Raw genomic sequence first — 27282 nt, forward strand, 5'->3', positions numbered from 1 at the left:
AACACATAAGACAAAATAAAATTGGGAGTTATTGTGGATATCCAGCTTGTTCTACTAATAAAATTTTCAAAACAGTCAGCACTTATGCAGTACACATATGTAGACATCATTCAAATTATAATTTTAATAAGCAATTTATTGCTAATGAAGAATTGATAAATTTTGAAACCAGTAATTTTGATATCAATAATATCAATTTTTTTTAAAAAAATTAAAAAAAAAAATTAATAGCTATCTTTGACTCAGTTAAAAATATTGAAAATGATGTTTGGATTTTAGTATTGCGTCTTCGAGAAATATGTTCATTAATATGTGCTTTTGCTCTATCCTTTGGTCAAGTTGCATTATTACAAGAAAAGATAAATGAATATTTATCATTGAGAGTAAAATGTTTTCCGAATATCAAATTAAGACCGAAACATCATTATATATCTCATTATCCCTCTTTAACTATATCTTTTGGTCCGCTGAAACATTTATGGACGTTGCGATTTGAAAGCAAACATAAGTATTTTAAGAATATTGTTAAACATTCTCAAAATTTTAAAAATATAACAAAATTATTATCATACAAACATCAATTTTTACAAAGTCAATATTTCAAGAATAGATACTATACTTTAGTAATAGCAGATAATATACAAGAATATATTTCTGAAAACTTCAATGATCAGATTTCTTCTATAATAACGGATTATTTTCATGACAAACAAAACGAAAATGTAAAGTATATATCCTCACAAGTTGTTTTTAGAGGAATTAAGTATAAAAAAGATATGTGTATCTGCATAGGTAAAGATTGCTATGATTATTTCACCATTTGCAAAATTAAATATATTTTAATAAATGAGTGCTATACAAATATTTATTTTTTGGGCAGTACAATAACAATTATATACAATCCTGAATTTGGTGTATATGAAGAGTTTAAAATTAAAGATCAAAATTATAATGTCGAAAAAATCTTTTTGTTTCCATACACTTGCCTCCTTGCACCACATCCTATTCTTGAAACTAATTTAAATTCCATTCCCATATACGTCTTCAAATACACACCTCTTGATTTATAAGTTTGGATTTTAAAATTATGTAAGCAATTTATATTTCAGCATTACTTATTTTTATTATATTATGGATATATATTTATATACATATGTTTGTTTTATTTTGTAGATGTCATATTTGTATAAAGTCTGGTCTGCCAATAGAAAAAAAAAAATATCACTCGTAATTAATGAATCAGAAAATATGCTATCGGATCTTATTGCGAAAAGTAATATCAAACTTGGCATTGTTGGTTCTATTCTTGTTATGGAAAAAGATGGCACAATAGTTGATGACACTGATGTTCTAAAATTTTGTCCTGGTGAAACTTTCATGTTGCTACAGCCTGAAGAATCTTGGTCTATACAAAATGAAACTGAATCTAACATAGCAACTTCTGATACTGCTTCATTCACATCTAGTTTAAATGAAGAAACATTTTTTTCATCCTCACCAAGTTCGCGATCCATTGCATCGCCAACAAATCAAATATTAAATAATAAAATACAATCGCATAATGAAACTTGGACAAATTTTCAAATACCATGGAATCATTTAGAACCACCAGTGATTAAAGAACTAGAAAGTGGACGTCGCAACAAATATGCGATAAATGCGGTTGTGAATCGTACAGTTTCAGAAATGAGAAATATACAAGAATATATACCATCTAAAGCGTTCAAGATAGTAGCGGAAAAAATTGTCGATAAATACCCGCAAACTTTCAAAGATATGGATGAGGACGGCAAATGTTTTGGAGACGGATCTCATACAATATATTTAAAACTTCGAGACCGAAATTGTTATTTAAATAGACCATATATGAAACGATGTCTAAGCCAAAGTTTAAATATACCTCTAAAAAAACAAAAAAAAGTATTATCTGCTAAAGCTGGATGTAGTAATTGGCAGCCAGAAAAATATATTGACACAGAAACAGAAGAGACAATAGAAGACAAAGCTAAATTTCTACGTCAAATAATCCACGAAGATTCATCAAACGATCTTAAGATTCAACATAAAATTAATTCGTATGAAGCTACATACCCTGCGCAAAGATTGTTTCTTAATAATGTTCATAAAACACCTACTATTGAAGATGTTAAAACCACATGGCCAATACTTTTACAAAAAAACTATATGTTTTGGCATTATGAGAAATTAATGGGACATTCTATAGATCTTCTGAAGAAAGAAATCTTAAAAAAACAAGAAAATATACTTAGTTACGGACAGCATAAAAAATATAAAGATATCATCGATTCAAATAACCCTACAGAGTTAAAATTGATCAAAATCATCATGAAGCATTTTAAAGAAGATTTTGAAGAATTATTTAAAACATATCCTGTAAATACTTTTTTAAAAATATGTATTGTAATTTATTTTGATTATGAAAATGTCACCAAACTTGCATTTTATTAACTAAAGTTAATTTATTAAACAGGAAGGAACAGCTTTGGAGGATATAGAACCGCCAATTGTAGCACCATGCATCGTAATCATAAGTAATTTCGCTATACATATAATAATATTTAATTTGATTTTAGTATATTATAATTGTTATATATTTGTGATTGTGCTCTAATTATCATATATATTTGATTATTACAGATGATCCAGCATGTCGAATGTTTTATTTATATATAGAAAAATTATTGATTGAAAGGACATATTGCTTTTATGAAGCCTTAAAAATGTTGATGTCGGTTTATTATATTTTCAATATGGAATATCCCAGAAATAGTACATGTACCTTAGAATTTTTACAAAAATATTTTTTAAATATTCATCCTGCTTGTGGTTCAAAATCTCGTAAGGTGTCAACAAAATACAAAGTACTATCACTCTTTAATAAATTAAGAAGCATATCAGACCAAGAAAATATTGCTACAGATAATATGTAACAAATACATAACAAAAGTAAGCATCATTCATATTAAAAAAATATATACGTTATATATTTATATTAATTTGTAATACACTTTATATCTTTACATTTTTATACTTGTTTCATAATCTGTACTATTTTTATTTGTTCCAGATTTTTATACAAAAGTAGAAATATATTATGGTCATTCAGGACTTTTTAATTTAGCCTACTTTGTTCTATTACCGCTATAGATATATCTCTATTTATCTATGAAGGTCGACATAAAAATGAATTAAATGCGCTACATTATTTTGCAATGGGAATCTCACGTAAATATGTCAATAATTTGATGAATTCGACGAAACAGCAATTTTGGTATTAAATTATATACTAATATCTATATTACAATAATTCTTACTGCTGTGAAATTAATGAGTTTATTTTTTCATATTTTTAAATATAATTAATTAGTGTTTTTTATTTTGTATTGTTAAACATAATTAAAGAGAGATTTATTTTTGTTTTTAATTTTGTATTGCTAAGTATATATAATACATTTATTTTCGTATTACTATAAGTACATATAATTAATGAGTTTTTTTTGTTTGTATACTAAATATAGTTTTTAAATTGTTTTTTTTTGTTTGATATTAAAAGAAATTTTTATGTGATTATATAATTTTACTTTTGCAAATGCAATATTATGAATTATTTGAATAAGTAAATTTTATCAACAAAAATTTAATATAATAAGTAATAAGTATTGTATTAGATAATTATTATACTGTATTACACAGTAAAACTTGTATCTTTTATTTATACTGTTAACATTGTCAATAAAAATAATTGAAGGTTTTTAAAACAGGGTAAATATTTCTCCATTCAATCACGTGGCATATCGGGAACATATATATATTTTTGACTAATCTCTTCTTGAATAATTATAATAAAATTTATATTTTAAAATATAATATCACAAATGCAGAATACTATTACAAAAATGTTCTGTAAACATAATCTCTGTAATGTAAATTTCGTATTTCGATTTGTAATAATACAAATGCGTAAACTATTATTACATTAATATTTTGTGCATTTACATTCTGTTGTGTGAATTTAATATTTGAATGTTTAATAATACAATTATAAAAAATATTTTTACATTATCGTCTTATAATTTTACATACATATTGTAAAGTTATTTTTGCAATCAGCTTAATTACAAATGAAGAAATTAATTTTACTTGTATACTGCAAATTTACAAACGCGTGGAAATTGACAACTATTATAGTGGGTCTTAAAATTACCCACTATAATAGTTGTAATTTTACACAAAATTTTTTTACAGTGCATTTCTGCGCTACAAAAGCTCCGGTCTTGCATGTAAAGATGATATACGTTTCTTGATTCGATATATGTATGACGCGTACAACCCTCGTCGAATGTGCATACGTGCGTGTGTGCGTGCGTGCATGTGTGTTATAGCAGCATATATAAAAATATTATGCATGACGAAACATACATTATATTTTTTTCGCATATACAGGCTTTAAAAGTTCGAAAACGGGATATCTCAAACAACATTTAGAAAAAATGTTTTAGATAAAAATTGTAGCGTTAAAATATATCTATTTAATGATCTTATCATTTTGATCTTGGATATCGTTGCCAAGATCACGGCAAGATTATCTTGAATTTTTTTAATGGAACCACATCATATTTTTATATATAAATCAATTTCTCATAAAATTTTACATAAAAAAATTACAATAGTGGGATGATTAAAAAATAAATAGTTTACGAGATATTTTTTAAATTTATGTTAGATTATGTCAAATTAAAGTACATATATATTTCGTAAATTATTCACATTTTGACTATCCTACTCTTATAATTTTTTATGCACATTATTGCGGAGAATCGATTTATATAAAAAAATTCAAAATTAGTTAGATAAAGATTTTTAAAAAATTCACCTTATTTAAGATAGATATTTCCGTAAAGGTAAAACTTTGCAAAAATATGTGAAATCCTCTAAAAAAAAAAAAAAAAAAGACATCACACATGTAAAAAAAGCGCTAAGTATATCTTTCGTCAGCCAAAATAGTTCTTTGCAAAAATTAGTTGTCATTAAAAATATTATTATCTCAAAAATTATATTTATAGCCAAAATAATCCTTTACAAAAATGAATCACCATCAAAAATATTATATTCTCAAAAATTATATTTTATTTTTATTAATAATATGAGAAAAAAGTTTAAAATATTAGCGTCAAAAAGTAGTGAAATCAAAATATCGCGCTAAGTAAATGAAAACCAGCCAAAATTGTTTTTCACAAAAATTAATTGCGATCAAAAATATTGTTTTCTCCAAAATTATATTTATAAATTATTTTATTTTTATTAATAACACGAGAAAAAAATGCAAGGCACAAAAGATTAAATTTAGAAAATTTAAAAATTTAAAGTTAAAAAATAAAAACTAAAGAATTGAAGTTATAAAAAATAAAAGTTAAAAAATTTAATGTGCAAAAATTACTTAGCACTGTTTTTGTAAAGTTATTTTAACATGAACAAAATAAAATACAATTTAAAATTCAGACTAACAATAAGCCTTTGACTGCGGTACGCTTTAACGGGAAACCATAAGCATTACATGGCTTGATATTCGCATAACGAATTGAGACTAACTGAACGCATTGTTATGCATGTATAAAGCATATATTATGTATGTAATGTGACATACAACGTGTATTAATTGTCATATTTAATAGACTCAACAATTGGACAACATTAAGTTTAGTAAAACAATAAATGTGTACTGAGCAAAATTATTGGGTACTTATACACCGGCCAAAATTATATCACCTTTCGATTTTTTTAACATAATTTGTTTTAAAGTGCACGGATCTTTATGAAATTGTAATATGTTTTGATGGTAGGTATAGCTTATTGAAAAAATAATTTTTCATCAAATAATGAACAGTAACTTATGAAAAATTAATTTTATTTAAAATCTTCAAAATATGTTGAATTTAATAATAAACTTTTTAAATTATTATAACAAGTATAAATGCTTTGAAAATGAACAACGAATCCATAATTTATATTGTAAGACAATAAATTTAACTATTACTAGATTCAGACTCTAAAAATCATTCCTGCAGCACGAAAAACAAAAAACGCACAAAGATGCGATTTTGGGAAAATTAATAAAATATTCGAAAATCATGATGTATTTTGTTTAATCTCATTACACTATAGATACAAGGTATACTTGCCACCAGGTGTCTACTATAAAATTATCTTATTTGAAATTATGCAAAATTTTGACTTAAAATACATTAATTTTGCGTTAATTTTGTTGACGAGTATATATATATATATATATATATATATATATATTTATTAATAATTTTTGACAGAAATTAGCTAATTAAAGCGTAAATTTGCTAATTAATTTTTAAAATAATAATATGGTATAAATATTGAAATAATAATGTTTTAAATAATATGTTACAGTTCTTTTAACTCGATTAATATTTTTGATAGTTATCAACTGATTTCTATCATAAAATATTATTTGAGTTTAAAGTATTATACATATTATTTACAACATATTACTATTTTAATATTTTTAACATATTATTTTTTTAATATTAATTAGCTAATTAACGCTTCAATCGGCTGATTTCTGTCAACAAATACAAATAAAGCGAAAATTTGCTAATTAAATTTTAAAATAATAATATGTTACAAAAATTAAAATAGTAATATTTTATTTTATCTTATTTTATTTGTTACAGGTAGCATTGCTGATAAGCTGCGTGCGAGTTTGACTGCGGGATTCTCGAATGTCGAACGGACGTTGATTCATGCGATTATAGTTTTCGCATCGTTATTTCTCATTGCGCAATGTACGCGAAATACGCGTGCGATTAACGCGTCGCGTCGGGAGTGCCGTGTAAAGTGTCGGGCGATTGTAATTATTTGTGTTTTCGTGAGTGCTACCATGAACCAAGAGAGGAGGAGGAGGCCCAGGGAGACATCGGGTGACAACGGGGCAACTGCGAGGTATGCAAAATACCTAAAAACATTTTTTCTAAACTGCATTGAGATATTCGACCGTTTTTAGACTTTCAAAACACCCTATACACACACATACACACACCCACCCATACGCGCGCGCGCGCGCGCGCACGCACACACATGTATACATAATTTATACATACTTTGAATATTTTGTTTTCAGATCAATGTGCGTGCTGTGTACTACAACTCCTCTATTACACGTATCGGTGAGTGAGAAATTGTTTATTTCGATCAAGTTAAAAGTATTATAACATCCCTTTTCTAAAAAAGGCATGTTAAGTCCATTCTCGCAAGTATTGTTGCATCTTTTCCGTTTTGTTTTCAAAATACAAAATATAAAAAAAAATTGTATTGACAGACTCTTTAAATTAAATCATATATTTAAATTAATTTAATACAAGGCCATAAGAGTCAGGGCGGTAAGATGAGCGCAATCGAATATAAACAACTTAAGCGTGAGGCAAACGTATACAAAAATTATAATCGAATTTTTATATAAAGACGAACGTCTTTGGAAGTTCGCTAAAACGTACCACTAACTTTTTCTTATATCATACTGGTATGATTTACTAAATTAATTGTTTTACTTAGGTGTAGTTATTTTTTTTTATATTTAGATGAACACATCGAAGAAAATATTATCAAATTTTATAATTATATTGAGAACATATTTATTTATATTTTTGTGCGGTACAAATATTTTTGTTAAGTTTTTGAAGAAAATTTATTTATAATTATAAATATGACATACTTATAGAAATGTTTTATTGCAGACTAAGAACTTTTGTAGACAATAAAATTCTATTTTTGTTACAATTTTTTTAATTTCATTGTTAGAGGTATGATTTAGAAACTCGTGGTACAATTTAGCAAACCGGTATTGTAAATCGTATCAAATACCACTTTTAAAAAATTTTTAATTTACAATATGAAACAATAATAAATTTGTGTTAATGTTTAGTGTATATCGTTGACAAAGAACTATATTTTTAAATAAATAGAAATTTTGTCATTTCTTTGATAGTTTTATTGCAATTTTAATATTTTTCTTATGGGATACGATTTAGCATATTTTCCCATATCTCTCAAAGTTAATAATAAACCATTTTGAGTTTTATACTATATGTTAATAGGCCAATAGTAAGCTAACGTTTAAATGTAATTTTAAATTGGTTCACCATTAACTTCTACGTAAAAATGATTCTTTTGTAAAATAGTCTTTTATTAATTTAGCCAATTTTTTATTTATAACACTCATATGTGTCAATTCTGAAAAAAATGATTCTTGTACAACTTTTTTCTGTTTCTTTTTCTTCTTTTTAGTGATATATGAATCATATTTCTTAACTTAAAGATTGGTGCATAAAATTAAAAAAAGATCAAAGATTACTTTTGTATATATCATTTTGCATTAATTTTCTCCCTCCCGATTACAGTTTATTTAATACTTTTAATTATTTCAATATTGTCCCAAACAGCACTCGGATGTCCTTTGGATCTCTTAAGAAAACTTTGCCTTTCCATCAGCACTGAAAGCATGTCATAATTATAAAAACAATTGTCAATCCGGCAAAACTTTTTTTTACGTTAAATTGAATATAACAGTTCATCCTATGGCACGCCATTTTACTTTTTATTAGCATAAAAAGTATTTCATTTAATATAAAAATTTTTTAAAATAATTGTCTTAAGAAAATTTGTGATTCTTATTAATGAATTAAAATTATGTCGGGACATAATAAAAATTCAGAATTATATTTATGTCTAGACATAATTTTAATTCATCTAATTATTATTATTATGTCGCGACATAATTTTAATTAATCGAATTATTATTATGTCGCGACATAATTTTCATTCATCGAATTTTTATTATGTCCCCATATAATTTTATTTTCATAAATTTTATAACCCTTCATAAATCTTGAAAATATTGAAAATAAAATGTAATTATAGAATGTACAATATGTCAAAATATATTAAATTATCCTTTTTTTTCATAAAATTAATTTTACATAATAATTTATAAAACAAATAATTTTAAATGGTAACAAAAAATAATTTATATATTATTTTAAATGTTAATAAAAATGTGCACATTTTAAATGCAAGATAATATAAATTACAAAATATAAAAGTAAAATTTATTTGCAACATTTTGACAATGTATATTTTTAATGTGTATATAAAAAAATTTGTTTAAATCTTTAATATTTTATTTATAAAATAAAAATATTTTGTTGGTACTTAATAGAAATGAATTATATTTATATCAACATATAATAATAATAATGCCCTAAAATTCCTATATTCGCCTATGCTTTTAAGAGCATAAAAGAGATAAAATACGTTCGATATTATTTTAAATAATTTTTCTTTAAATAGAAAGCAAATGAGCTCGTGTAATAGCAATATAAAGCAATACAAAGCAATATAAAGGAAATTAATAGGCCAACTAAACAAGACAAAATATAAGGTGTTATATGACAAGTTTTAATTTATTCAAATAATATATTAAAAATATGTTGTTGTTTCAACAGGGTGTCCCATGACTCGAGATCCATACTTTAAGGGCGTGTTGTTAATGTCATTTAGAATAAAAAATGTCTAATAAACATATATCCGCAAATGCTTCCTAACATAAATACAAGCATTAAAAGTTGAATATTTGAAAAAAGTGAATATTTGAGGAAAGAAAAAAAAACATTTAATTTAACTTGTTTATTTACAAATTTCAAAATTACCTCCTGCAGATTTAATACAAAGTCTTGCCTTGAAAAAGTGATCTAACAGCTTGCTCCACCATGCCAGGAGAATTTCTTATTTGTGTTGCCGCATTCATAATTCTGTTAACAAGTTCATGTATTGTGAGATTGTTTTGCATAAACTATTGACTTCATATGCCCCCAAAGAAAGTAGTCCAGAGGTGTTAGTTAGTAATCAGAGTTGTAATGTTTCACATATTTACATCAATTTTCAATGGTTGTATTTATATTAGGAAGCGCATTTGCGAATATATGTTTATTAGACATTTTTTATTCTAAATGATATCAGCAACACGCCCTTAAATTATGGATCTCAAGTCGTGGGACACCCTGTATATATATATTATGGTCAAAGCCCGTTGCGCGGGCGTTCCTAGGATTAACTGATCAATGTGCAGAACAACCAAGCGTTTTGGTCAAAGCCCGAAATAGTTTTGTGTTTCGGTTTTTGACTAGTATGTTTTTAGTCAATCCTAGGAATAACATGGCTGGTTAAAGTTAGAAACTAAAAAAAATCACTTCGGACTGTGGCCAGTCAATCTTAAATGTGGCTTCTTAATTCGGATTTTGACTGTTAAAAAGTAAAATTAAAATTTTTGACTAATGTTTTTATTGCTAACATATGTAATGTAGTTTTTAATTTACTATACTCTTGTAGACTAAAGTTTTTCAGCGATAACCCTCGAGATCCTTTAGATAATTGACCACTAGCTGCGTTCTGAACAGTACCGCGGTGTGGTCCTTCATTTCGCTGACATGTAACGCAACATGTCCCACGCACATACAGAGATAGTTTACAAATGCTCCCACACTCGACCATCCTGCTGTTGATATATCAATTTTCAGCGTTGTTTTTTCCCTTATCTTCAGATTCTTCATGCGAGCAAGATTTCATATAATTTGCCGCAGTAGGCAGTAGAGGTTCTATAGGGTCCCTCATGCTCACCTTCACGTTGTACAATGTAACGATTATTACGCAAAATCTGGGTTACTTGATAAGGCCCAAAATATTTATTCGCTATTTTCAAGCCAGGCACTTGCTGGGTATGCTTGATCGCTATCAAATCGCCTTCTCGATATGTTATTGCCGATTCTATTTTTATTAAAATTGTTCTTATTCTCGCGTTGAATTTTGGCGATGCTTTCTTTCGCTTTTTCTCGCAATTTATCACGCTTTCGTATATCTCAATATATTCTTTTTCTAATAGCTCTCGAATCTCAGGCCTATCTCGCAATCGTGCATGTACACCGAATAATAAATAGAACAGAATCGTGCCTATGCTTCTGTTTAATGTGGTATTGATATATTGATACAAAATCTAGATATTTATGCCATTCTTCGCGTTTCGAGTCTGAGAGATCGTCAATAAGAGTATGAGAATTCGATTCTCATCCGTTCCACTTGTCCGTTCCACTCGGCTCTAGGAATTCTGGTGGTAGTTAATACATGTTGAATGCTTTCCTTCGCGCAATACTCGGAAAAATTATTCGAAGTGGAAGCTGTTCCACGATCAGAACTTATTCTACGCGGATTTCCGAAGATGAATGACTGTTTTGTTAATTTATCTAAGACTTCATTCGTATTCGTAGTCTTTGTCGTGTAAAGCCACACAAATTTTGAAAAAGCGTTTATGATAACAAATATATATTTTTTTGGAAGAAAACGGACTTACATGGTTGATATAATAAGTATCTAAAAGCATTTCCCCTTTCTCTATCAGATTTAAAAATTTCTCTTGTTTGCCTTGTTTCTTTTCCGCTAAAATGCATGCAAAACAGTTTTTAATTATCTTTTCGATCTTAGTTTTAATATTCGGAATCCAGTAATCGTTACGTAAAAGTACTTCTGTTTTTGTTGCGGAAAAATGACCTCTCTCGTGCACTTGACGAATAATCTATGATTGCATTAATTTTGACACTGCTACCCTCTAAATCGCCATCTATTTCTTTAAAAAGTAAATTATTTTTAATAACGAAACCGTCAATTTGTCTCGTTTTTGCTCGATCAAAAACTTTCTTTACGTCGCTATCGCTTTCCTGCGCTTTTCTCAATTGTGTCGTTAATCCGTCTTTTTGTTTTTCGATTAAATTACATTCTGAAATCGGATAGCGACTTAACGCGTCTACGTGGCACATGTTTTTAGCAGGACGATGCTCAATTTTATAGTCGAATTCCTCAAGTAATAACGTCCAGCGCGCTGTACGCACACATAAGTCTTTTTTATTCATAGTTGCGATGAATGAGCGACAATCAGTTACTATTGTGAACGGGATTCCTATTAAATATACGCGGAATAAGCTCTTTGATTATTGCCAATACCTCTAATTTGTAGCTTGGATAATTTTGCTCTGCCGCTGTAGTTTTATTGCTACTATAGTAAACTGGATGGAAAGTATTATCTTCCGCACTTTTTTGTAAGAGTATCGCGCCGAATTCCTGTATCGAGGCATCCGTATGCACTTCTGTCTCCGCGCCTATTAAATATAGATTTAATACAGGTTTATTACTTAACATCTCTTTTAATCGGATGAATGCTTCCCTTTCTTTTTCTTCAAAAACGTATTTAGTATCCGCTTTTAATAGATTGCTTAATGATCGCGCGATAGTAGAGTACTGCGGTATAAATTTTCGAAAATAGCCGTTAAGTCCTAAAAAGCTCTGCATTTATTTTGCGTTGGAAGGTTCAGGAAATTTTTGAACCGCGTTTATTTTACGTTCGGATGAATATACATGTCCGTTCTCAATAATGTAACTCGGGAATTCGATCCGACGCACAGTGGGGCAAAAGCTATTGTATTAAAACTTGGCAGAAAGTGAAAAAGTTGAAATTGTAAATAAAACATATTATGTTTACACAATTAATAGAAAACACATCCATGTATAAGTTTTTAATACATATTTGTCATTTTGAGTGTCGCTGTCGCTGTTATTATGTTCCAAAATTTAACCTTTAAGTGAATCGTTTATACATGTACGAAATACGTTGTCATTTTATTGTAATATTTGCATGAAGTTAGAAGTTTGCAATTGGAAGTCACTTCATCATGAAAACGATACTTTTAGGTAATTTTAATAAAGATTTATATAAATATTTAAATTTCATTGTTTTTATAAGAAATGTTACATTGTTTTATTAGTTTGATGTAAAATTCTTACCTACAATATCTCAGAAATTTTTTAAAATTTATTGTTCCCGGCATCTCTCGGCTATGAATTTTTTTTTGTTATTTTTGTTATTTATTGATTGATAATATCGTGAAAAGAAATATTGCGCCTTTGTGTGCCTTTTAAAATTATTTAATATTTTTTATAACTTTTGTTTTAACTAAATTTTCATGATTTTATATTTTTCTTTTTTTAGCATCGGATTTAACGAAATTAAATATTTCAGGAAGAGATTTATTTGAAATATTAAGACAATCTGGCAATGTTAAATTAGTCAAAATGACAAATATGTATTAAAAACTTATACATGGATGTGTTTTCTATTAATTGTGTAAACATAATATGTTTTATTTACAATTTCAACTTTTTCACTTTCTGCCAAGTTTTGATAGCTTTGGCCCCACTGTGCGACGGTTTGAAAAAACTACACTTTTGCCAATTTATTATTAATCCGTTTTCGCTTGCAACTTTTAATACAGCTTTGAGACTCGCTATTTCACTTTGATAATCTAGAGATGGTATTATTAAGTCATCCATATACGTTAATATTATTTTAGCTTGGATAAGATCTCTGAATACAATATTTATAAATCTTTGAAATACGGCTGGCGAATTACGCAGACCGAAACAAAACAATTTGATATACAATGTATATACATTTCATATACATTTATTTATATTGTATATACATAATATATACACATGTATTACAGCGTACATCCAATGTATATGAAATGTAAATGCAATAGTACCCCCAGCGCATGTACATGGAATGTCATAAAAATATACATATGTACATGAAAAAACACATTCTATGTATATACTTCATGCATGTACATTTAATTTTTATGCACGTACATAGGATATACATAATACGTGCATAGCATGTACATAATATGTACATAAGATATACATAATACATGCATAGGATGTACATAGGATATACATAATACGTACATAGCATATACATAATATGTATATAAGATGTACATGGCACATGCATAGGATGTACACAGGATATACATAATATGTACATATCATGTACATAATATGTATATAAGATGTACATGACACATGTACAGAATGTACATAGGCTGTACATAATACGTGCATAGCATATGTACATAATATGTACATAAGATGTACATGACACATGCATAAGATGAAAATAATACGTGCATATCATGTATATAGAATGTATACATAATATATACATAGAATGTGCGTAAGACATGCATAGGATGTATATACATATTATGTACATGCCACGCACGTATTATATGTGCATGTAGCACATACGTAACATATCCAAAATGTTCCATTTTAAATGATTTACTTGAATATTTCTTAGGGACAGCATTTTAGGGGAAAATATTTCAAAAGTTGTAGAATTTAGAAGGAAATACTTAATGGTGACTTAAATTTTGAATTACGTTCATTTACCAAGATCATATATATAGAGATCAATTTCTTTTTAGGAAACTCCTACAATTTTTTTATATAAATCGATTCTTTGTTACATTTTATGTAAGAAATTATTAAAAAATTGACCAAATGTCAAACTATAAAACATAAAATATCTTATAAATACGCTTGTAATTTTTTACACAGAATATAACAAAGAATCGATTAATATAAAATATAATTGACAGTTTCTTTTAAAAACAAAATTGACCTGTAAATGACTTTAGTAAATGACCGTAATTAAAAATTTAGATCACTATTAAGCACTTCCCTCTAAACTCTATAACTTTTGTCTGAAATATTTTCCCCTAAAATACTCCCTAAGAAATATTCAAGTGGATCATTTAAAATGAAGACATTCTGGACATGTCACATACGTGCTACGCACATATTATGTACAGACGCCATACGAGTATTATATACATTCTATGCATGTATTATGCACATCTTCTATACATATAATGTACACGCCATGCACGTACGTATTATATACAAACTAAATGTTTATTTCAACAAAGTTATATAAAAGATTATTGCAAGAGAATAAATAACACAAAAGTTAAACTTAGAAGTAATAAAAAAATTGTATTTATTGCACGTATATGAAATGAGCATAAGATGCATATTAGTTAGTCATAAGGTACATATGTATTTTTATAACAAAACTGTAATTTTAAAACTAAAGCGCAAGATATGGCAACTTCTATACACTTTTTTTAAATAATATTAACACATATGTATGAAAATAAAATACTTGAATAACGCAAAAGTGTAATTAAGATTACTACAATATATGAATATATTACTACAACATATGTATGTTAGAAATTATTAATAAAAAATCTAATAATACAGGAATAATATAGGAATATATTAATATTTTTTATCAGAACCGTAAATATTAGTAAATTAAAACAAAATTCATTGTGTGTAAATATAATACGTACAGTGAACGTACGCGAAGAAACAAAGAATTATTAAAAATAATAGAAACTTTTGTACTATTTTTACTCTCTATTCTATACCATAGCTGCCATCATATGAGTAGTGTGTTTTAAATATTTTAAGACTACTCTCCGTTACTGATCTGCGGGTTCTCATTAACGTCTTGAGTAGTTGCAGGTTTATTTTTGTTATTATTAAAACGATCTTTGCTCCTTACAAGCCATGCTTTTATAAAACTTATAATTTCTGCATTTGTGCAATCATTAGTATTCTTATTGAGTCGTACGGCAGCTGCAAAAGATTATCACAAATTATATTAAAGTAAAAAGTTTTGCAAAATTTTAATTGTATGATTATTATTATAATTGTGTTATTATAACTTAATGGTTTTTAATTTACAGAAAATAGTAGATGCTACAGCTAAATCCTTGAAGATTTTCTTTTTCTTTGCTCCTTCCCAAGAGTAAATCATACCAACTTCGTTAGTAAATACATGATACATAATTCTCCGTACAATCTCTTTAACGTTACTACCTCCAATATGACTTAAATGTTGCGACTGCCATTATAAAAAGATTATTTAATTTCTTTAATTGAAAAATTGTAAAATAAAGACTTAAATATTGAATAATTTTTTATATTAATTTAATTTTTTAAATTGAAACATTTTTATAATCAAATATATCGTACTTAAAAATTCTTACCAATAGTTTCTTATGTTCAGAGTCTATCAACCAGTTTTCTAATAGAGCTAAAGAATTCTCATTTACCGGAAATGATCGTGTGATATCTAGAATTTCTTCATGCGAAGTTAAGTCTTGCGATTCATTTCTTTTACTTTTTAATAAAAGACTCATACTTTCAACAATATCGTCCATTTTTAAACTTAGAATGTATAATTCTCTTAGAATTCGTTTTTGATATTCTGAAATAAAAACATCGATTATAAATTATATAGCAACACTTCCTTCAAAAATAATATAATTTATTTACGCATAGTATAGAAAAAATAACACATATTACAAAATACTCAATATACAAATATTGCAGAAAATGATTGTTTTGTGAAACTATTAATAGAACATTTTGACAGACCACTGATAAATAATTGTACATCTCCGGCCATGTCAAAATTGTGACGTCAGAGGCGAGAAAACAAAAATTCTTAGATGCCATTTTTAAATGAAAAGATATATTTTGATAAAACAACATTTCACACCTGACTTTAGCATACTCTTAAGATACCTCGAAAATTATCTTTTTCCCTTTATAATCAGTCAACAGCTGTAAAAAATAGCTATATAAAGTCCTAGTCCGTTCAGTCTTGCACATGCACAGCTATTCCATATTACAAAGTCTGATATTACGATCATTTTACAGTTGTTGATTGGCTATCAAGAGAAAAGCATAGTTTTCGAGGTATTTTAAAAGTACGTTAAAGCCATCTGAAGTGGTATTGTATCAAAATATTTATTTATCCAAAAATGACATCTATGAATTCTCAACGTGACACTTCTTGCTTCTGACGTTACGATTCAACATGGTCACAGCGAGTACCCAAAAGCCTTAATAGGATATCGATACAACAAGATCATTTTTAAACCATATTTATCATCTTTACTTAATATTTAATATATAAAAAAAGAGAAAAACTTGTTTAAAATATGGAATATCAAATTTATCAAAAGAAAATTAGTGGTACTACAAAAAAAATTAATCTTATTTTCATTATTACATGTACAAATTTAATCTTACCATTATTCTGTTGAAGAGTCGAAGTAGGCTGCTGTGATACTGCAGATAGATTTTCAGACTTATTAGACGTAGTAACAGAGGTAGAAGCTTTCAACTGATCATTTTTGTCAGTGACATTAATCCCTTCAAAAAATAATGATTGAACGTTACTCTTTTTACATATCATTGGATATTTCTTTGAGACTTTTTAACTTTTGAGACAGAAAAACAAAGTATACTAATAAAATGTATGAAAAAATATTGTATATTTTTAAAGAAATCATCTTTGTACATCTTTATTTCATTATTTCTGATGAATAGATTAAATATTTTTTTTCTGTATTATATGCACAAACAGAATATTAAAAAGCATTGATATAAAAAATAATTACAAATATAAAAATAGAACAAAAGCCACAGCAAAGTGTTCGCGCAAAATGTTACTTCATTACTTGGTTAAACGCGTTTCTGTTTGATAGTAGACCTTCTTCAGCAACATACTAATTATAACAAAATTCTGCCGTAATTATATAAATAATATCGATTGAGTCTATCGTTTTGACAAAAACATTTGACTGTGTTATCAATAGGCGACAGAATGATATAGTATTAATAAAATTAATGATTAATTTGACATACATTATGGCGACAATTATGTTTATAATTACGGCGTAGAATTTATTATAATTTTTATGTTACTGAAGGTCTGATATCGGACAGAAACGTTTACCAAAAAGTTTTATATAATTTAAATAATTCACATTAAAACGTTTTTATAATCAATTTATAATCAAATATACTTTACCAATCATTACTTATGTTCAGAATCTAACAAGTCTTCTAGAGTTAAAGAATTCTCATTTACTGGAAATGTGATATCTAAAACATCTTCATGCAATGATAAGTTCTGCCACTCATTACTTTTACTTCTTAATAAAAGATTCATAGTTTTACTGATATCATCAATTTGTAGATTGTGTAATTCTTAAAGTAAGAAAGTAAGAAAGTACAATTTTGCACGAACACCTTGCTGAAGCTCTTGCCCTATTTTTGTATTTTTCATTATTTAATTTTTGAGTTTTTTTATTTTTATTATACAAAAAATTATTAATGAAATATTAAAATAGAATTCTTGTCTTACAAATATATGTATAATATTGTATGATTGTTGCTTATATTACTTACCACTTAATTGAGTTTTTTCTATTGGAGTTGGAACAGGATATATAACATTATCCGAGGATACTTCGGTTTCAGAGGATAATTCATATTCATTTTCAGATTCTTTATGATGGCTTTTTTTCGTGCTCCTTCTACGTCTATATTTCCTTTTCAATTCTTCGTTATTAGAGGAGAGATTATTTGTGTTTTTAGCTTTATTGGCTTTTTTTTGTGCTATTTTATAATTGTCTATAAAAAACAAAATTAAAAACAATAAAAAATCGATCCATACAAATTTCGTAAAATGTTAATACATTTAGTGTATTATACTAAATGTATTAACATTTTACGTATAAACATTTTAGGAGTATTTTATTATATAAAGTATTCTGTGAGAATGTGTCAAAGTGTATTTTACCATAGCTGCCTAAAAGGTTTGCTTCATAGAGTGCCCAATCGGCTCCAGGAGATTGCTTTTTTTTTATAAAGTCTACTATAATATGTTTTGCAGTGCCTTCAGGTGGCCAATAGCATTGTGAATTTTTTTTCATGTACCATATGTCAGGTACAGCTTCAACTGTGTCCTCATCATCAAATTTTACAACGTACCAGGTCATCTTGGATATTTTATAACTAAACTAATTATTTTATATTATGTACATTCAAATATGTTTATAAATTTAGCAATCTAATATTAATTTTTGCAATTTTTTATAATTAAACATTACAACTCTAATAAATTTTAATTATTAATATCAATAATAATAGCAATGTACTTATATTTATGGTTAAAAATAATAAATTATAAAATTATAAAATTATGCATGTAATAAAGGAAATGAGATTAATTTTTTTTTGTATGGTAGTACTACTAATTTTCTTTTTATAAATTCGATATTCCACATTTCAAGTATGTTTTTATCTTTTTTTATATATTGAATATTAAGCAAAGATGATGAATATGGTTTAGAATAAAAATGTTCTTGCTTGCTATATCGATAACCTATTAAGCATACAGAATTTTTATACGAAGCAAAGTTTTTAATTTCGATAATAACGTTGGTTTTTAACTCTACGAATCTATCGGCTATTTTTAAAATATTTAAACAATAATTATCTATCTGTGCTTTTCTGTATTGCGGAGATGTACAATTATTTATCAGTGGTCCGTCAAAATGTTCCATTAATAGTTTCGCAGAAGAATCATTTTCTGTGATATTTGTACATTGAGTAATATTATATTCTTCAGTTGTACGATGAATAATTTGTTGCAGAGGTTGAGCAGATTTGCGAATCTTTTTTTTTAATTGCTGCATATAATTCTCGAAAGGAAATGCGCTGAAGTTGTCAAGTGCACCATACAGTTTTACACAATCACTTAAATGTAAAAGATTATGTATGTTATGCGATACAAAATCTGGACCATTAATTTTTATGGATTGACAAATAAAATGTTCCATCAAATTATGAGCATATATTACATAGTTTTCAAGTTTTGAATAATATTCACTTATCATTAAAGAACTTGCAAGACTTAATGTAATGAAGTGATTATAGATTTTGGATGATAATATCTCTTTCAAAACTATAGGACCAGCGTATAATAAAAAAAACCTAAATTCTGTAGCCTTATATCTTTTACACTCATTTATAAAACGCGTCTTTCTAGAAAATTCATGAGGAATATATCGTTTTAATTTTAAAAGGTTTTCACTAATTTTATTAACATCACGAGCTCGTAATTTATAAGGTGGTTTACCATGAATCCACCCATACCGTTTGTGACAAAGAAGTCTTTTCATAGCTCCTGTTATAGCCCGAACTATAACCAGTAGTTATTAGAAATTAGAATTTACTGAATATCTTTATAGAATACTGTAAAACATTTTTGCTTATAAAAGAGCGCTCTCGACAAACGCTCGTCGCGTGAAAACGCTAACGCAGCGAGACACGCGCGAAGCACCGGAAACCGCGAGATGCAAGCGAAGACCAGGGACTTCGACCTGCTTCGCTTGCAATTAGATCAAAAACGCGTGAGTATTGTTAACCAATCAGAGACCTGTTTCCAAGGGCCTCTCCCGAAAGAAATCCAAGAAACAAAGAGGATATAGGACGGAGAGCCCGCCCGCGAAGGCAGTCTCGAATAAAACTCCTAAACATCAAGACGGAGTCTCGAATAAAACTCCTAAACATCAAGACGGAGTCTCGAATAAAACTCCTAAACATCAAGACGGAGTCTCGAATACAATTCCTAAACATCAAGACGTGGTCGCTAATAAGAAACCAGAACATCAGAACGAGACTCACTAACAACGACCTGAATTATTGAGAGGAATACGAATATACGCTCATCGAATGTTACGCGAATATATATTTAAAGAAAGGACGAGAAATAAAGCGAAACCATATTCAATCCGAAATAAAAGTGTATTTTAAGAGAAAGAAAAGAGTACAACACTCCTAACTTCCTACGAAGTCCTGCACGACCCGAGGATCCTCATCCTTAATTCGGCGCAACCCCAGTGCCTTGTTCGAGGCACACAACAAAATTGGTGGCAGCGGTGGGATTGCGCCGACGGACCGCCAGGACCAGCAGGAACCTGAAGACCTGAAAACAATACAAAAGTATTAGAAAAATCAGGCACGTCGAAATAATCGACGGACAACACAGAAAGCAGCATACTAAAAAAAATAAGACCCGCAATACACACATACACAACGTGTGGAAGCAGGCACGTCAGTTAGAAAAACAGCTGACGGAAATAAGCAGAAGTCACCGTGCAGTGAAAGTGAAGGACGGACAACGCAAGCAGTACGAGGAGCGATAAGCAAGCAGCTGAGAACCGAGTAGGATCGCCAACGTCCCAAGGACAACGCCGACCTGCGACAATCTCACGGACAACGCATCATCACCGAGCGACGACCTGCCGTATCAATCACGAGCACCGAGCCGCCAGCCGTTATCAGCCCACGAGCGATCGAGTTGCAGTAGCAGCAGCCAAGCCGTAGCGATAAAGAGCGTAACGATGCGAACCGTAATACTGTAAGTCCGATCCTTATAATATTTCTGCGTGAATGTCGGAAGGGAACAAGACATCCCCGAAACCGATAGCGAACAAATCTTGGCTACATAGCGACTCAGCCAAACGAGCGATTCAAGCGTTACCCTTAACTGTAGAAAGACTCGAGCGAGTTCGTAGAAAATTAGAAAACGAATATTCAAGCGAAAGCGAAAACGAATTACCCGCGAACGTCATTGTTAAGCGCGAGTTCCCCTTCGATAGCTTTGACGAAAGTATACTAAAGACGCGAACAGACGGTAATAACGAAAATATAAAAGAAATTAAAATACGCGCAAGCAAAACCCCTAGCAACGCGTCACAGAAAAGCGGATGGTCAACTACGTACGATAGTAGCGATTTTGACTCTAACGAAGATAACATGTCGGTGATGCACACTCCACCAAATGGTGCAGCGGACGTATCCGTGGGTGCTGTGGACCGCGAAATTGGTCGCCTACGCGAAACTATAGAGCGCGGAAACGTACATCGCGTAGAAGTCGACGTACACAGGACACCCGCCGAACATAGGACACCCGTCGAAAACAACGCGAACGAGGAAAATCCTTTGATGCGCGACGTATTACAAGGCCTACGAGATTTACAAATCGAAATGCGAACAGAAATAAATAAAATGTACGATTGGAGGTCACACGGAGAGAGATCAGACGAGAGTCGTCAAAGCTCCCGCGAACGCGCACGCAAACGGGATGCAAATAGGCACCGCGATAATCGACATCTCCGTGAACACACCCGTAATCAAGATGCGGAAGAGAGATGCGACAGTCGGCAAGATCTACGCGAACTCACTCCCGAGCGAGACAGAAATAATCAACGTGATCACCGCGACTACCCTCGCAATCGAGACGCAGGAGATCGACGGAATCTACGCGAACACACACGCGAACAGGGAGCGGATAGGCGCTTAGACAATAGGCAGATTAGATCCCGCGAACGCGCTTATGATCGAGATTCGGACGAAGAGCACGAGCCTCGTATGGCTTACGGACGAACCGAGCGTGACATCCGAAATCGGCGGAATGCCTCACAACGGTACATGTCACTAAAGGAGGCGCGAATAATGATACCGGAGTTCGACGGCACAACGCGAACCCGATTACAAGAATTTTTAAACTCCTGTATGTACGCAATTAAAAATATTCACCCTGATGACGAGGAAGCGTTAATTCAAGGAATATTATTTACTAAATTACGGGGAAAAGCCATGCAAGATTTCGAGACACGAGACATTCAAACGTTCGAAGAATTGAAAGACCAACTAGAAAATTCTTATCAAAGTAAGCGGAGTACAGCGCATTTACAAATCGAGTTCAATTCGCTCAAGCAAAACTTTAACGAACCGGCACAGAGTTTCGGACAACGCGTCGACAAACTTGCCAGGAAATTATATAGCTCAATGATTGAGGGAGAAAAGCGTTCGAGCACCTATAAGCGTGCTATTTTAGAAACCATACAAAGCCAAGCATTACTAAATTTCCAATTCGGGTTACGTAACGAATTGAAAATACTCGTGCGATCACAACGATACACAACACTCCAAGAAGCGATAACGGGCGCAACCGCAGAAGAAAAGTTAATAGGATCTAACGCATCGCGAATGACAAATGCATCGCAAAGCAAAACTGGGCAACAACCGCGACAAGGTCAACATAAAACCACGCAGTGTTATAAATTCGGAAAATCGGGACATTACGGACGCGATTGCCGCAGTAATAAATACGTGCTCCCAAAACCGGACAAGCCCCCTCGCGCAAATACCGTAGAGAAATTCTGCAATTATTGCAAAAAACGCGGACATAATCGCGACGAGTGTTGGATTCTAAATGGAAGGCCGAAAACAAATACACCGGACCGCGATAAGGGAACCGATAATAAAAAATCGCGAAGCATAAATAAAATTGAGAACCGTAAGAAACCGCAATCGCGAAAAAGAGATACCGAATCCGAGTATAGCAGTGACGAGGAAGAACGGCAAGAAGAAAAGAATAAAAAGACACGCGCGATAGAATATCAGGTGACTCACGTGCGACAGACGCCTCGTGGAGCAGCGAGCCTGAATTTAATAAATTATTATACATAGTAAAGGTTCCGTCTAAAAATAATAATTAACAGTATAAATGAGCAAAGGAACCAACGCCGTTAGTAAAGCGCAAAAAATAAGTTTATTAAATCTCAATTACATTAATAACATCGCGAACGTTTCTGTCCTTATTAGGACTCTCTTCAGCGCGTAACTATCATCAATAATATTTAATTACATAGAAAATTAAAACATTAGTCAATTAGTTAAAAACGATGTTCTACAAAGTAATGTCAAAGTCATCAATCCATCGAGTCTTATTGTTGCTAAGCTGTCAACCATCTTTTATATATTACCATTATGTATGTCGTGGTTAAGAGCATACCTCTATAAATAATATATATCATACGTCTGATACGTTAACATAAAATTAAAAAATTAATTAAGAATTACAAGGTAAAAACTCACATGGTAATTATGATGTGCACTCTCACGGACTCAATAAATTAAATCGTATGACACAGTACATGTTTAACTATACAATGATTCGTTCCAAATGAGATCGATATATCGGACAGTTATTACTTCCACTTAACCGCAAATAATAATAGAGGTGAATTTATTTAAATGTAAATAAACATGACTAGTATCTATTTTTAAATCTTAGACAACCTATCTATTGTATTTACATATGCTTCATGTAAGCCATCTGTATCTGTTTGTAAATTCAATCCATTGTTTTGTCTTTTTATAAAAAGCATTTCAGAAATTAATCGTTTGTTATAATTCGGCTCACTATCTAATATTTTTATATCATTCCAATTAAATTCATGATTAAATTCTAATCTATGATCCGTAATCACTGAATGCGTAGACGTATTGCGTTTAATGTGATTCCGATGTTCCTTCATTCAAGTTTGTAATTGTCTACCAGTCTGGCCGATATACGATGCATCGCAATTATTACACTCAATCTTATAAACAATATTATTATGTGATGACATGGTTGTTGAATCTTTACCAACTTTTATATAACGATGCAATTTATTCAGACTACAATAAGAAAGTTTGACATCCAGATTATCAATTATCCTATTAAAGCTTTCTGAAATAGAAGGAACGTATGGGATTGTGAAAAACTTTTTTCCCCGGTCATTACTAGTCTCATTATCCTTCTGAGTATTATGTGTATTGTTAATGCGATTGTTAAATAAATATTTAAGTCGATTATAGATGGTTACAAAAATTAAATCTAACGGATAATTATTATTCAATAAGATGTCAATAATTAGACTCAAGTTTTTTTGTTGAAAAGTCGGGTGAGAAAGTAAAATGGCTCTATCAGTTAGACCCATAATAGTACCTTTCTTTTGTGATAGCGGATGTTGAGATAGGAAATTAAGGTATCTACCTGAAAACGTAGACTTGTGATACCAGTCAAAAATCAATCTATTATTCATTCGTATTAAAGTAACATCTAAAAAATTCAGTTTATCATCTTCACCAATTTCCATTGTAAATTGCAGACGCGGATGGAAAGAATTAAAAATATTCAAAACATGTTTTAAAGCTGATGAAGGTGCAGTTAACGCTATATCATCCACATATCTAACATAAAAAGACGGTGTAAAATTTAAATAAGTTAAAGCTATCCCTTCCAAATCCTGTAGAACAATGTCTGCAATTATGGGTGAGAGCGGTGATCCCATAGGTGTTCCAAAGGTTTGTTGGTAGATAGTATCATTAAAAATGAAGAATGTAGATTCCAGAATTTAATAACTCTACCTATACGCGAAGTAAAGAACGGCAAGATAAACATGCTCTACGATTCTGGAGCTACTGTCTCTTTAATAAAAGTTAAACACCTGAAAGGTGAAACCGAGATATACAACGACAAAATTACTTTGATCGGCATAACCGGGCATAAAGCGCGAACAATAGGAAAATTCTACGCGACTATCGATCTAGGCAGCCGAAAAATCAAACACGCGATTTATGTCGTAAAGGACGACTTCCCAATGGAATACGAAGGGATCATAGGAATCGATTTTCTACAAAAGCAACAAGTCACGTGCGATTACAAAAAACAGGAGATTCAAATAGGAAACGCCGTATTAAAATTACGACCGTACAATAAAATTCAATTAAAACCGCGTAGCGAAACGATAATACAAGCGGCAACGAATCGTAATAAGATAGGCGTGATAAAGGCCGAAGAAACAGCACCGGGAATATATATCGGACGATGCCTGGTAGAACCAAAAAATTTTGTGTGCCCCGTCAGTATAATTAATACGACCGACGAGACCGTAGAGATTAGTACGCCGCTCGTAACCGTAGAAGACATATGTGAAGATAACGCACACAAAGTATACACGATACACACGGGCGACACTCATAACTCGTCAACGCGCGACGAACGAATCTGACAATTATTACGCACGGATCATCTAAACGTCGAAGAAAAACGCTCAGTACAACGGATATGCGAAGAATATAGCGATATATTTCATTTAAATGAAGAACCACTGACATGCACCGCGACGATAAAGCACGAGATAAACACGCGCGCCGACACCTCGCCCGTCAACGTAAGACCATACCGCCTTCCCGAGAAGCATAAAGCAGAAGTAAATAAGCAAGTGCAAGGAATGCTAAAAGACCAAATTATTAGAACAAGCATGAGTCAATGGAATGCTCCATTATTAGTAGTGCCGAAAAAAGCCGATGCGTCAGGAAAACAAAGACTCAGGGTAGTAGTAGACTTCCGGAAAGTTAACGATTTAACTATAGGCGACTCATTTCCTCTGCCTAATATTACCGATATATTGGACCAGTTAGGGAACGCCAAATATTTTACGACGCTTGATCTAGCATCAGGATATCACCAGATACCGATGGCTGAGCGCGATAAAAACAAAACCGCCTTTTCAACCCCCTATGGACACTACGAGTTCAACCGAATGCCGTTTGGATTAAAAAACGCGCCTGCGACCTTCCAACGATTAATGAATTCGGTACTAACAGGGATACAAGGGCTCAGATGTCTCGTTTATCTCGACGACATCGTAATATACGGATCCAGTTTGGAGGATCATAACAAAAGACTCGTGGAAGTACTACAGAGATTACGAAAACATAAGTTAAAATTGCAACCGGAAAAGTGCGAATTTTTACGTAAAGAAGTAATATACTTAGGGCATATTATTTCCGAGAACGGCATATTACCCGATCCGTCGAAACTAGACGCGGTAAAAAATTTTCCGACGCCACAAAAAATAAAAGACATACAATCGTTTATCGGACTAGCGGGCTACTATCGCAAATTCATTGAAGATTTCTCGCGAATCGCGAAACCGTTAACAAAACTAACAAAAAAGACGGAAGTTTTTGTATGGGGAAACGAACAACAAATCGCGTTCGACACCCTAAAAGAAAAATTAATGACCGCGCCAGTGTTAAAATATCCGGACTTCATCGAAGAATTCAACGTGACCACCGATGCCTCCGACTACGCAATCGGAGCCGTGCTGTCACAGGGACCGGTAGGAAATGACCGACCTATCGCTTACGCCAGCCGAGTGTTATCTCGGGCAGAGCAAAATTATAATACGACCGAAAAAGAATTGTTAGCAATCGTATGGGCAGTTAAACATTTTCGACCATGTGTCTATGGAACAAAATTTAAAATAATAACCGACCATAAACCTCTAATTTGGCTATTTAACGTCACGGACCCCGGATCAAGACTCATCCGCTGGAGATTAAAATTAGAAGAATACGATTACGAGATAATTCACAAGGCCGGACGAGCAAACGCGAACGCCGACGCGCTAAGTCGACACGTAACTCGAGATACAAGCGAGAGAAGAAAGAGAGAAATCTTCAAAGTAGAAGAAGAGGAAGAAGAGAGAGAAGAAAAACTCGCCGATAACG

General features: G+C 30.7%; 2 protein-coding genes across 2 annotated transcripts; one reads left to right on the forward strand and one right to left on the reverse strand.

The window, feature by feature from the left end:
• The first annotated feature begins 926 nt into the window (after positions 1–926).
• On the forward strand, positions 927–3233 carry LOC145939449 (uncharacterized). Its single transcript, XM_083043765.1, has 5 exons — positions 927–1089; positions 1174–2394; positions 2492–2552; positions 2659–2967; positions 3089–3233. Exons 2-4 carry the CDS (start codon positions 1174–1176, stop codon positions 2949–2951), a joined length of 1575 nt encoding a protein of 524 aa, XP_082899891.1. The 5' UTR covers positions 927–1089; the 3' UTR covers positions 2952–2967; positions 3089–3233.
• An 11732-nt stretch (positions 3234–14965) lies between these two features.
• LOC145939281 (uncharacterized) lies at positions 14966–20040 on the reverse strand. Its single transcript, XM_083043517.1, has 6 exons — positions 18665–20040; positions 18271–18495; positions 17107–17229; positions 16056–16276; positions 15751–15910; positions 14966–15642 (listed from the first exon to the last, which is right to left on the reverse strand). The coding sequence occupies exons 1-6, from the start codon at positions 18861–18863 to the stop codon at positions 15476–15478; spliced, it is 1095 nt and encodes a 364-aa protein (XP_082899643.1). The 5' UTR covers positions 18864–20040; the 3' UTR covers positions 14966–15475.
• Between the last annotated feature and the right edge of the window lie 7242 nt (positions 20041–27282).

The sequence above is a fragment of the Prenolepis imparis genome, unplaced genomic scaffold (genome assembly GCF_030444845.1).
Source record: "Prenolepis imparis isolate NDT839.2.m4 unplaced genomic scaffold, iyPreImpa1.0 SCAF_8, whole genome shotgun sequence".
In the NCBI taxonomy this organism is placed as follows: domain Eukaryota; kingdom Metazoa; phylum Arthropoda; class Insecta; order Hymenoptera; family Formicidae; genus Prenolepis; species Prenolepis imparis.

Bases quoted from the DNA above. Each gene is read 5' to 3' on its own strand.
- LOC145939281 (XM_083043517.1), bottom strand. From the start codon at position 18,863: ATGACCTGGTACGTTGTAAAATTTGATGATGAGGACACAGTTGAAGCT. The intron at 15,911-16,055 runs GTAAGAATTTTT...TTATAATGGCAG, and splicing joins CTGAACATAAGAAACTATTG to TCGCAACATTTAAGTCATAT. The intron at 15,643-15,750 runs GTAAATTAAAAA...AATCTTTTGCAG, and splicing joins TGTAGCATCTACTATTTTCT to CTGCCGTACGACTCAATAAG.
- LOC145939449 (XM_083043765.1), top strand. From the start codon at position 1,174: ATGTCATATTTGTATAAAGTCTGGTCTGCCAATAGAAAAAAAAAAATA. The intron at 2,395-2,491 runs GTAAATACTTTT...TTTATTAAACAG, and splicing joins AATTATTTAAAACATATCCT to GAAGGAACAGCTTTGGAGGA. The intron at 2,553-2,658 runs GTAATTTCGCTA...TGATTATTACAG, and splicing joins ACCATGCATCGTAATCATAA to ATGATCCAGCATGTCGAATG.